Source organism: Pseudonaja textilis, chromosome 2 (assembly GCF_049901715.1).
Source record: "Pseudonaja textilis isolate UNSWEBS1 chromosome 2, rPseTex1.2, whole genome shotgun sequence".
NCBI classification, from domain to species: domain Eukaryota; kingdom Metazoa; phylum Chordata; class Lepidosauria; order Squamata; family Elapidae; genus Pseudonaja; species Pseudonaja textilis.
The window spans coordinates 147946767-147958631 of NC_141991.1; the positions used below are offsets into that span (position 1 = coordinate 147946767).

General features: G+C 39.6%; 1 protein-coding gene across 3 annotated transcripts; it reads left to right on the plus strand.

The window, feature by feature from the left end:
* The first annotated feature begins 1783 nt into the window (after window positions 1–1783).
* Window positions 1784–10740, plus strand: P2RY11 (purinergic receptor P2Y11). 3 transcript variants are annotated; one of them, XM_026711477.2, is made up of 2 exons: window positions 1784–1904; window positions 9591–10740. In XM_026711477.2, the coding sequence occupies exons 1-2, from the start codon at window positions 1879–1881 to the stop codon at window positions 10600–10602; spliced, it is 1038 nt and encodes a 345-aa protein (XP_026567262.1). In that variant the 5' UTR covers window positions 1784–1878; the 3' UTR covers window positions 10603–10740. The 3 variants fall into 3 exon arrangements, with proteins under 3 accessions (XP_026567262.1, XP_087781959.1, XP_087781958.1); XM_087925833.1 differs by lacking the exon at window positions 1784–1904 and adding an exon at window positions 4768–4915 and having other exon boundaries at window positions 9642–10740; XM_087925832.1 differs by lacking the exon at window positions 1784–1904 and adding an exon at window positions 4772–4915.
* The last annotated feature ends 1125 nt before the right edge of the window (window positions 10741–11865 follow it).

Genomic DNA, 11865 nt, shown 5'->3' on the forward strand with positions numbered 1-11865 from the left:
GGTGACTGGACAAAGATCCTACTACAGTTTTCTTAGCAAGATTTTGGAAGTAGTTTGCCATTTCCTCTTTCCTAGGCTGAGAGAGAGAGTGTGAGTGATCCAAAGCCATTCAGTTGCCTTTGTGCCTAGGGTGGGACTAGAGCTCACAATTGCCTGGTTTATAGCCAGATCCCTGAACCGCTACACCAAATTGGCCCTCTAGCATTATAAAACTTTATGGTTTTGATATGGCAATTTGACATCTGATGTAATAACAGCTTTTAGACTGAATTTTAAGACAGTTTAAGTTAGTAAATCAACTCATGATTAATAAAGATTGATATACCTATAGAATGCAGTTTTCTAGAACTAATTTTTTTTAAAAAATCAAACCTAATACATCAAATTTATGAAAAAATACATGATAAATATTTTACTATTAGAAAAAATGATTACCATTTCTGAGATATAGAACATGTTGCTTTCAAAGGCCGGGCAAAGCAGTGTACAGGAGTCCCTACAACAACTACTCACAGGAATAAAAATGTAAATGGTCGATAAACATATTTGCATGTTAGTATTAAATAAAAATGCAATAAAATGTGATAAATAAGTTGCTGTATTTATATAAGGTGCATCGAAGGGTTAACATACACAGATTAGTATGAGGCCCCTATAGTCGTGGAGCCCATGGGCAAGTGCCCATCAGGCCCATGCATTAAGACAGCCCTGGTTGCTTTCAACATGTTTTAAAACAATGACTGACAGTTCCTTATTTTAGTCATTGAACAATAAAAAATAGAATCAATAAAATGAACAACACGACACTATCCCCTAACAAGAATTATTAGCAATCACTTGTAAGCAATGTGATATAATTGTAAAATTAAAAAAATCCAGAGATTGCCATGACTCTGAATTTTGAATCCTAACATCCTTATCATAAACACAGATGTTTAAATCCCACTAGTTGCAAACCTAGGCAGCACACATACACAACATGGGGTTCTTTGAACTGATTATTTTATTCTGTTCTCTGGCAAGACTCCAATCACTTTAAAGTTCATTCAAATTCCGGATGTGGTTAGGGTCAAAACCAACTTTTTCCATTGCTGTAACTGTTTTCACACCAAGTACCACATTTCTGTTTTGCCTGATGATTGCTGCAGTCTATTCAAAAATGACAATATTGGTGGTGGAACTGAGTCAAAATAAGGCCTCTGCTTATCTCTGGTTTTTTGAGATGGGCTGAATTTGGGGATTAAATCAGCTAAAGTATCCTTTCAGAATTCTATAATTTCAAATAGCATTTTAGTGGGGCTTTTTTTAAAGCCAAAAATGCCTCTCAAGTCTTATTTGACTAAATGCAATAAACCTTTGTTAACAGATGTCCACAAGACTTTCTTCTCTTCTCAATTATTTTTTTAAAACCCTGCTTTTTGTAGCTGTATTCAAAAGTGTGATATGGAATGACATCGAAGATCTTGGAGCTAAGATAGCTGCTTCTTAATCATATTTATCAGTAGCTTAATTCTTATCTCACAGTCTCCTAAATTATCCATGGAGCTTAAAATTATGAACAGTTAGGATTTCAGAAAAAGGCAATCCTTTTTCAGCTCTGGGATTTTACTCCTTGTTAGACTGTCAGCCTATTGTCATTCTAGGATCCCTCCACCTCATTCTGTCTTGTATGCTTTTCCTTTTTTTAGCATATTGCCACATGCAAAAAAGCCATAAAAGGCCTTTCCATTGTGTAACACAGGTTCTTTTATTTAATCATGATTCATCTACTTCCTCATGTGCAGTTTCAGAATCTACAAGATAACACACTACCACATTTTGAATAGAGACTTCACAACTTCCTTGCAGTAAGGGAAGATACGACTGACTCCCTTCTATATGGAATCGACTGGAAGCTGGATTAGGTAGGTATATTGTGATACTATTTAAATAGCTACTCTTTACCTTAGTGTTCTCCAGATGTATTTGTCTACATCCCCCACTATTTCCAACAAGATTGCCTAGAGATGATGAGAACTGTAGTTTTACACACACAAAAAAGGAGGGCAAGTCAGAGAACACTGATGTAATGCTGCCTATTTCAGAGTAATGCAGGAAGTCTGTCTCGACTGCTTAAGCTTTGTAATCAGATGATATACCCAAGATACTACAAACAAAAGTTTTCAGAAGGTCAGAATTGGAAGGGACTTTAGAGGTATACTAATCCAATCCCCTGCTCAAGTAGGGGACTCTACACCATTTCAGACAAGTGTCTGTCCAGTCTCTTTTTGAAAGCCTTCAGTGATGGAGCACCCACAATGTCAGCCTTCAAGATTTCCCCCCATTGCTTTGCATCTTTCAGCTGTCATAAGTAACGGGGGAGGATGGGGGAAAAGTATGGGAAGTGAGCTGGAGGTGTTACAAGCTAGAACTGTATAAACTGGGGGTGGGGGTGGAGAGTACATTCTTGCTTAGGTTTCTATTCCTTGCTTAGCTTTCGATGCTATGTGCAGCTGCAAACCTTTATCAAAGTATGCCAAGGTCAACCGACAGAAGCCTCATCACCACCTGGAGATGTCCACATGATGATATTCACAACTTTTAATTGGAAGAAGCATTTGAACTATTGGGGGTGGGAACATTGCCATTGTTTTGTATATGTGATTTGTGCGCCTATTTTCTCAGATTCAGAATTCTTTTGTTGCTACCACTTGATCTCCAGTAAAAGGCAAGTTGTTCCACCTGTCGATTGTTCTCGCTGTCAGGACATTTCTTCTTAGTTCTGGGTTGCTCCTCTCTTTGATTAGTTTCCATTCATTGCTTTTTGTCCTGTCTTCGTGTGTTTTGGAAAATTCTTTGTGGCAGCCTTTCAAATATTGGGACACTGCTATCATCTGATCCTTCTTTTTACCAGACTAGCCATAACCAATTCCTGCAACTGTTCATCATATGTTTTAGTCTCCAGACCCCTCATCGGCTTTGTTGTTGTTCTCTGCATTTTTCCCAAAGTCTCAAAAAGGTTTCTGAATTGTGTTAGTCAATGTGCCCTCTATTTCCTAGGTTTCCTTTGTTCCTTGATTTGATTGCTCCTTGCCAATTTTGCAAAGTGAGTCTTTAAAGGTGGAATAGCTTGGAATTTTTTTTTGGTGGGGGGGAAGTCTGGCCATTTGGGATATTTGTAAGTATGATGTGCTGGAATGTGCAGTTGGAGAAGAAGGCAATTGCACGGTGGCTTGCCAGGGAGGAGACAATACATTTTCAAAAGAGGGACCCACAATAAAAGCTTGTGCAGTCCTGAACTGGATAAGGAAAAGATTCAGGATTGCATAGAATCATCCAGGGTACATCTACCTTGTTTCCCTGAAAATTAGACCCAACATAAAAATTTATTTATTTTTGGTCACCAAAATAAGCACCAGGGCTTATTTTGGGGGAGGTCTTTTTCTTTGTTGTTGCTGCAACAGAACAGGAGGTGAGGTGGTGGTGGAGGACGAAACGATGCACTGGTGCTGTGGCCACTAAGCGAGGTGGTGGTGGTGGGTGGAGGATGAAGTGAGGCGGGGTGTGTGGAGCTGTTCCATGCACCCCACATTGGTTTATCAGAGGGCCCCGCAGCCAGGCCATCAAGGTGCTGCCAACTGCCTGGCCTCATGGCAGTGGCTCCAGCAGCCCCATGTAGATCACTGGCCCACTTATTCTCCTTACTCATGAAGGAAGGTGGTTGCTGTGGAGTTGGGGTTAGTATTTGGCATCGTGGTTAGGGTTAGGGTTAGGGTAACCACAATGCCAAATCCTAACCCCCACCCACCCCAGAGCAATCATATTCCTTTACTCACCTGCCTTCCAGCTCTGTTTGCCGTTGTCGCATGCAGGACAACAAAATAAGTTTGTGAGACTAAAACAAAAAAGATCAGTCAGACCTTCCAACTTCTCATGAAAAAAAAAAAAAAGATCCCGGAAAGTCGGAAGGTCTGATTGAATTTTTTTTTACCGGTAGTCCCACGGTCTTCTTTTGTTGTCCTGCACGTGGCAGCGGAGAACGGAGCTAGCAAGCAGGTCGGTGAAGGGATGCTTTGAGAAAGCGAGGGGAGCTGGGCAGGGCCTGGAAAGCAGTGGCAAGGCAAACCCCCCAAGGGCTCCAGGCAACTGGTGGTGGAACAGGAGTGGCAGCAGGCAGCACCCCACTGGCCGGCAGCAGTGGGTAAGATGGGGAAGGGGCTGCCCCCACCGCCTCACTCTCCCAGCGTCAGGACTCTGCAGGCTGGGTGGCCTAGGATACTGTTGGGGCTTCATCCTTCACCCCCACCCTCGTTTCGTCATCCACCCCCATCCCTCCCTGTCTCGCTTAGTGGCCACGGCACACACACACCTCATGTTGGCAGTAACCAGATGGAATGGGTGGCCAGGCGGCTGCACAGGCTCTTATGTTGGGCTTATATTCAGTGCAAGCATGAAAATCGGGCTGGGGCTTGTTTTGGGGGGTAGATTGTATTTTCAGGGTAACACGGTATTAAGTTAGAAGATTATAGCTTTCATTTGGTCAGTTTATGTTAATTAAATGTCAGAAAATAAAAAACTGGATGCAATTGGATTTCATTCACCTTCAAGCCCCAAATATCCCATGTCATTAAGCCTATTGAACCAAACAACAATAGAAATTTTCCAACTACAATTTCAGAGTCCGGTTTGAGCTTCTTCGGTGACAGACCAAAATCTGCGATCATGTGCTGTTTCGATCTGTGCTCACCGCTGGAGCGCCCGAGCTGGCTGGTTTCAGGGCTAAGCCACCCTGTCGAGGTGGTGAAGAGGGGCGAGACTGCCAGCAGGCTTGAGGAGAGCCACATCTCTCCTCCCCAGCTGGCCATTACTCCCTTTCCCGAAGGTGGTTGCAGCGGTGGTCAGAAATGGCAAAGAAGAAGCCATCTTCAATGACCAAGTATATCTATGTGGGGAAAAGAAAGGGAAGGGGGGAAAGAGAGTGAAAAATTTAAGATCTGAAAAAACAACTCAAAAAAAGAATAGTTTGAAAAGTAATTACAACATTAGGAAGAAACAGAAGAGAGGATTATAGAAGAGAGAATCAGAATTAGAGAGAGAAGGGGTGAAAAAGGGAAGGGAGAAGAAGAGGGAGAACAGGGAATTAAAGAAATTATAAACAAGGAAAAGAAATTATAAAGGACAGAAACAGGACATAGAGAAACAGGGAAAACGTACAAGACATAGAGATAATGGGTGAAAATGTAATTGAAAGGGGGATTCTGCAAGGGTACATAAGATAGTATTGTTATATTAGAAATAGAAATGAACTTTGAAAATATGAAACAAGTGTGATTAAAATGATAGATAAAATACTCATTGTAATGGAATGGAATGTTTAATAAATAAATGAAATAAAGAGAATGAAATTAGGAAAGGAGGGGAACATTTTAATTATTATAAATGTGTCATAAAAATTTAAGTGAAGAGGAATATGAAAGAAACATGAAAAAATTATGGAAATATTATAAGTCTCCCTAGAAGTATGATATCCTACTGAAAAGAAATGTTCAAGATGTCAAAGATTATAACTAACATTAATGATAGAGCTGAATTGGAATAGAATAAGTATTTTATTTATTATTGTTATGTATATATTTTCTTTTTAAGAACTTAGTGCATATTTTAAGAATGTACCAGAATTAGCAGAATTCGACTGGAATGTAGCAGAATTCGACTGGAAGTTATGTGCTATATTGAATGTTATAATTTCAAAGGCATAAATTGAAGTTTAAATAAGAGCTGAATGGATAAAAATTAAAAGATACAAAGGTGTCATACTCCAATTAGTAACTACAGGGAAAAATTTTGTTTAATGAGAAAAGAAAATATAAAATTGAAACAGGACAGACAAAAGTATAAATATAATGACTAGAAAGATATTGAAACTTAGAAAAAGATATATATATATATATATATAAAATTGAATTTAGGAAGGAATGAGATAATTAAAGGTAAGATTGAAAAAATTAAGGGAAGGGAAAAATTATTGAGAAAATGTTAAAATAGTAATAAGATATGGAATAGAACACAAAGATGAATATGAAATTGAATTTGTGTCTGTATGGAGAAGTGATAACCCGGGACCATGCTATTCTCAAAAAAAGAAACTTTACTTGTATTATGTTTTGTAAAAACCCAAATAAAATTTTTATAATAATAATAAAAAAGAAATTTTCCAACTACTTCAATAGAATACATTGTTTGCAAAAAGTATCATCAGACAGAACTATTTGCATAAATTCAAGGGAAAATGGAAAATAATCAAATACTTTGGTTCAATGACAAAGACAAACTAAACATAACAAATCAATATTGAAATGGTTTTAGTGAACATAGGTCAAATTTAAACTAACTGCCCCAACACAAAAGCTATAATATATTAGATGCATTAATGTATTAAAACTATTAAACAAAAGTGCCAAATACAGTTTTTGGCTAAGCTAAGATCCAGAACGTGCTTCTAATCAGAAAAGAAATAACAAATTTTGGGTAATTTCAAAGAAAACTACATTGTCTCTCATTATGCTAAAGTTCAAAAAGAATACAAGTAGATGTCCAAAACATCAGAATAGAAGATCAAATGTGAAAAAAGGTAAGAGAGGTGCATTGATGAAACTAGTAGGCAGAATAATTACTTGTGAATACAGTAGATGCAGAGGGTGGGGGGAGTTAAGAGTTTATTAATAAATTGTTTGTGATCGGGGATGAATGGCCAATTTTAGAAACATACACCAGAAACAGTCTGTATTGAACTATTTTAAAATTATTGGAATAAGCCTTTAAAGTTGAGCAAAGCAAGCATTGGGGATAATAATATTTTTCTCTCTACAAGACCAATTTAAAAATGGAACAATAAGCTGTAAGATAAGGATTAGAGTATCTTTTCCAAATTTCTAAATAGCTCTTATTGGGGCATTTGGTTACCTTGTGGAACTCAAGCAGTGTATGGAATGCATATTTGAGACCTGTGAATACTGACATATTGATATTTTTTTTGTTATTTGTAATAAATTTGTAGTAGTAAAAGGCACTAGGCTAGAAATAGAGAAATCATGACTTCTAACCCTGCCTTTGTCTCAAAGCCAACCTGGCAATCTTGGAGCAGTCACTCACTCTCAGCAAGGGAAAACCACTTCTTTTGTTCAGCTAAAGCACTTTTAGGCTAAAGGCCAAGAATCCTGTATGTCTTAGAATGCTGCAACAACTAAAATATTTAGCATAGTCTGTGTGAAATAATAAGCCTTTCATTATTTATAAATGATTGTTAAAATACACTAAATTATATGTTTGAAAGTTTAGGGAGGCACCGAATAATAATTGGAATTTGTATTTCATGAACATTGATGGAGGATTACTTTAGCATGTATATATTTCCATAGAGGCATGCCAATTGCATACGATTTACAATAAAAACAATGTTTTATGTCTCTTGGATTATACATTTTTTCTGGAAGAAACGGGTCAGTTCAGTTAATGGTTGGAGATGTGATAAGTGTCAAACTGGATTTTTTGAGGGCCAGATCAGCATTGTAGTTGTCCTCCACAGGCCAGCTTGGGGGGTGGGGGGGCGGAGGAAAGGAGGAGATGGGACGGCTGGCCTCATGCAGCACAGCAAGGGCCAGATCTAAACACCTGGATCTGCCCCGCAGCACTTGAGTTTGACACCCCTGGTGTAGAGTTAGGCTTGGCTCTTGTGCTTTAGCAGCTTACACCACCTTCAGCAACCGTTCAGACTTGCAACAGCACTGAACATAATGGTACTCTTGACGACTCCTCAAAGTTCCAGCTGGCGAAGCACTCCCATTGTCCTATGATCATGATCTACGTGCTTAGCAAGTCAGCCAGATTTCCAATCTTTGCAGCATCCCATGGTCCCATGGTTACGCAATTTTGATTTGTGACCTTCCCTGCTGGCTTCTCACAAACAAAGTCAATGAAGAACCAGCAGGAAGTTGGAAGCTGCAAACATATGAAGTTCTCACTTGACACCCCGCATGGTCCTCCCTTAAGGCCAGTAACCGGGGACTTCCAGAACTGCTGCTGCTAAGTGTCATGGTCAAGTGATATCGTAATTTACAATTGTGTCACTTAGCTACAGAAATTCTACAGATGGTCTGAATTGTACATCGAAGGAAAAGTTATTCCCCAATTAATTTGTAATGGAGGACTCATTTGTTTTTGGAAATGCATTTTAAAAATTTACTCTGGAAACCAACCAGAACAGGGGTCGCCAACCTTTTGGACCAAACTCATACTTTTAAATCCCAGGGACCACTAACTGGTTCTGTGGGCATGACCTAATTTGTGGGTGTGGTTTGGTGGTCATGTGACTGGCTGGGCATGGCTTGTATGTAAATATTATAAATATTTATATAAATATTGCATTTTTTTATAAAAAAAGAGCAACTGTTACCCTAAATCAGGCAAAGCAGAGAGGCAGATTGAGTTGCTCACAGAATCACAGATTCATTCAGAGATCTATCTATCTGCCATTGGCTAGCTCAATCTGTCACATAAAATTTGCTTGCAAGCAAACTCACAAAATTAACTCACAATACACCATGTATGTAAATATTGATTTTTTTTATAAAAAAGAGCAACTTTTACCAAAAATCAGGCAAAGCAGGCAGGCAGATTGAGTTGCTCACAGAATCATTCAGTGATCTATCTATCTGCCATTGGCTAGTTCAGTCTCTCAAATTTGCTTGCCGTGAGTCTGCACTGAATAACAGAACCTTCAGTCCTAAGGGAGGTTCGGCTGTGCTTAAAAGCAGAGCCAAAGATCTAAAGACTAGCTAGAAAGCAAGAAATCCAACCAATTCCTGCTTCCTAGCTAATGAAAATCTCCCAGCACAGCAGAACAGAGGATGGTCGGAAAAAGGAAAAATAGCAACTAGAACTAGAAGATACTAATAATGAATATTCCCTATTCCCCAAATAGACCCTATTAATCTATTACACAACAACCTAAAAACTTGGTTTCTTGGGCCTAAGGAAGGATTCTATCTGTAGAAGTCCCAGGTGGAGGATTATTTCATATTTTCAACATCTATTGTTTAGATATTGAATTTCACATTTTTTTCTAGTGGTCAACAAACTAATTTACTGTATATATTAATTTGCATAGCAGATCATGAATACCTAGGCAAAACTAGTTCTGATTGTATATGAGAGTTTGGTGATTTTTCTCTCCTTCCATTTTCCATATTTTTATATAACCGTCGTAATCATATAGACGTACTGGAAATTCTGTTTATTAAGTAAGCATCTATTCCAAGGGAGGGGGGAAAAATGCTGAAGGGAGTAACTTATTTTTTAAGAGAGCTGCAGTTGAAGTCAGTGGAGGATTAAGGCTCACTGGTGCCCTAAGCACTGACAAATCTTGGTGCCCCTGCCCTCCCTCCTTTGTACATATTGTACAAACGAAGCCATCTTCTCAACTTTGCGGTGGCCCCTTTGGGCCTGGTGCCCTAAGCACGTGCTTAGTCTACTTAATGGTTAATACACCACTGGTTGAAGTGATAGATGTCAGTATTTCTGATAATATGCTCCTTCATGTTCTCTGTCTGTAGTCAACAGGTGGTCTTGGACGCCTCTCATCTCATTCATCCTGCTTTGTCCAGGATGAAGACTGAGGACCCAAGCGGGAGAGACCTCGACCAATTCCAAGAAAAACTGTGGATCATCATAGTCCTGCAGTTCTTTTTCGCTGTTTTGGGGAATGGCTTTACAATCTACCACTTTGTGGCTTGGGAACGCACCTGGCATCCTGGCATCATCTTCTCCTTCAATCTGGCACTCAGTGACCTGTTCTATACCATCTCCTTGTTGCCCTTGGCTGTTTACTACTTCCCCCACAAGGACTGGAAGTACGGCTCCCCTTTTTGCAAACTGGATCGTTTTGCCTTTTTTGTCAACTTGTACGGCAGCACCTTTTTCATTGCTTGCATCAGCCTGAACCGCTACGTTGCCATCGTTCATCCCTTCTTTGCCCATGAGCGCATCGAAACCTTCCATGCCAAAGTTGTCAGTGGGGTGGTGTGGTTGGTCGCGATAGCCATCTCAGCCCCCGTCCTCCATTTCTCCAACGTGGAACCTAAAGGCAATGCAACAGTTTGCCTGGGAAGTGCTTCTGCATCAGAACTGCCTGCTTATCTGCCATATAGCTGGTTCCTCCTAGCTGTGGGCTGTGGGCTGCCTTTTCTCCTGACTCTCTTTTCTTGTGTGGCCATTGTTTGTGCTGTTAGACGCAGCCATGGTACCACCAGGGTGGAAAAATGTAAAGTGAAGATACTGGTTTCTATAGTTGTGCTCCTTTATGCCCTTTTTTACTTGCCTTTTCATGTCTTTCGCAATGTGAATTTGTACTATCGTGTGCAGGATAACGTGAACAAGGCCATTTATTTCACCTACCAAATAGCTAAGATCCTAGTTAACTTTCATGTTTGCATCCACCCATTCATCTATGCAGCTCTAGCTAAGAACATGCCCAAATGTTGCTGTAAAGGTTTACAGAGACAGAAAGAACTGCAAGAGAAAAAGAAGAATGTCGAATTGCAACTAGCCCCCTCCCATGGCCACTGAAACCAATGATGAAAATATATTTGGGTACTAGTTATTTTTTCTATTTACTGAAAAGCTGTCCACTGCAGTATATTTTCTACTAAAGGTAAAGGTTTCCCTGTCAGTCATGTCTATTCTAGGGCACCGTCATCTCCATTTCTTGACTGAAGGAACCAGCATTATCTGAAGACAATTTCCGTGGTCATGTGACTAGCATTGCTATACACCGAGGTGCACGGAACGCTGTTACCTTCCTACCAAAGTGGTACCTATTTACCTATTCTCATTTGCATGCTTTCAAACTGCTAGATGGACAGGAGCTGGAACAAGTAATGGGAGCTCGCCCCATTGTACAGTGCTTGGGTCTCAAACTCAGGATGTCAGCTAGAGAGCATCTTGTCATCTGAGCCATCGTGGCCCCTGCTATTTTCTACTACTTTCCCGTTATTTAAAGGAACCAGACAAGGAAGTGCACTTTCACTCCTGCTTTTTAATATTTATGTGGAAGCCATGGCTTGTGCTGTTAGACAACAAGGAGTAGTACATAGTTGAACATAAGTTGGTGCTCTTTAATATTATAATATAGTGCAAATTTCAATCCTTTCAACCACATATTTCCCCACTCTTCCATCTGTATATTATAACCATATTTTAATTCCTCTTTATCATACATTCATTTGTTATGTTTCAAATGTCAATATATGTTCGTATATTTTAACAAGCACATGTTCATTATTTGTACACAACTCCATTTCACAGTCTTACAATATTTGATAACATAATTCTTTTGCCTATTTTACATTTTTCAGAGAAAACTATTTACAAATACAGTATGTCCCTCTCTCAGCAGTTATTCCCTTGATTTTATTTTGTCTTCCCCATGGCAAAATTGCTAGCCATTTTAAAGAGTCTTGCTTGTGTTTCATCCCCACCTTAAAGCAACGACTTTCTCAGTCTGTCACTCATGGCTCTGAGGTTCAGCAAAATGCACTGAGCCTTGGCAAACATGCCAAGGAGTGATACTGTCCTTACAGACTGAAGATGGGCCAATTATGTCAACACGTTTTTCAGGGGTGGGATTCAAATTCTTTAACAACTGGTTCTGTGGGTGTGGCTTAGTTGGTGGGCATGGATTGGTGGGCATGTGACTGGCTGGGCGTGGCCAACTCAATATCACTCACATCGAGGCATGCTTCTCCTCGCCTGGCCTCTCATGACTGTGGGGATGCTGCAACAGTCGTAAGTGTGAAAAATGGTCATGAGTAACTTTTTTCAGTGCCATTG

What these genes read in the sequence shown, in the direction of transcription:
- P2RY11 (XM_087925832.1), top strand. Translation starts at nt 4,884, where the DNA reads ATGGCAAAGAAGAAGCCATCTTCAATGACCAA. An exon ending in AAGCCATCTTCAATGACCAA is followed by an intron (nt 4,916 to 9,590) that starts GTATATCTATGT and finishes CTCTGTCTGTAG; the next exon opens with TCAACAGGTGGTCTTGGACG.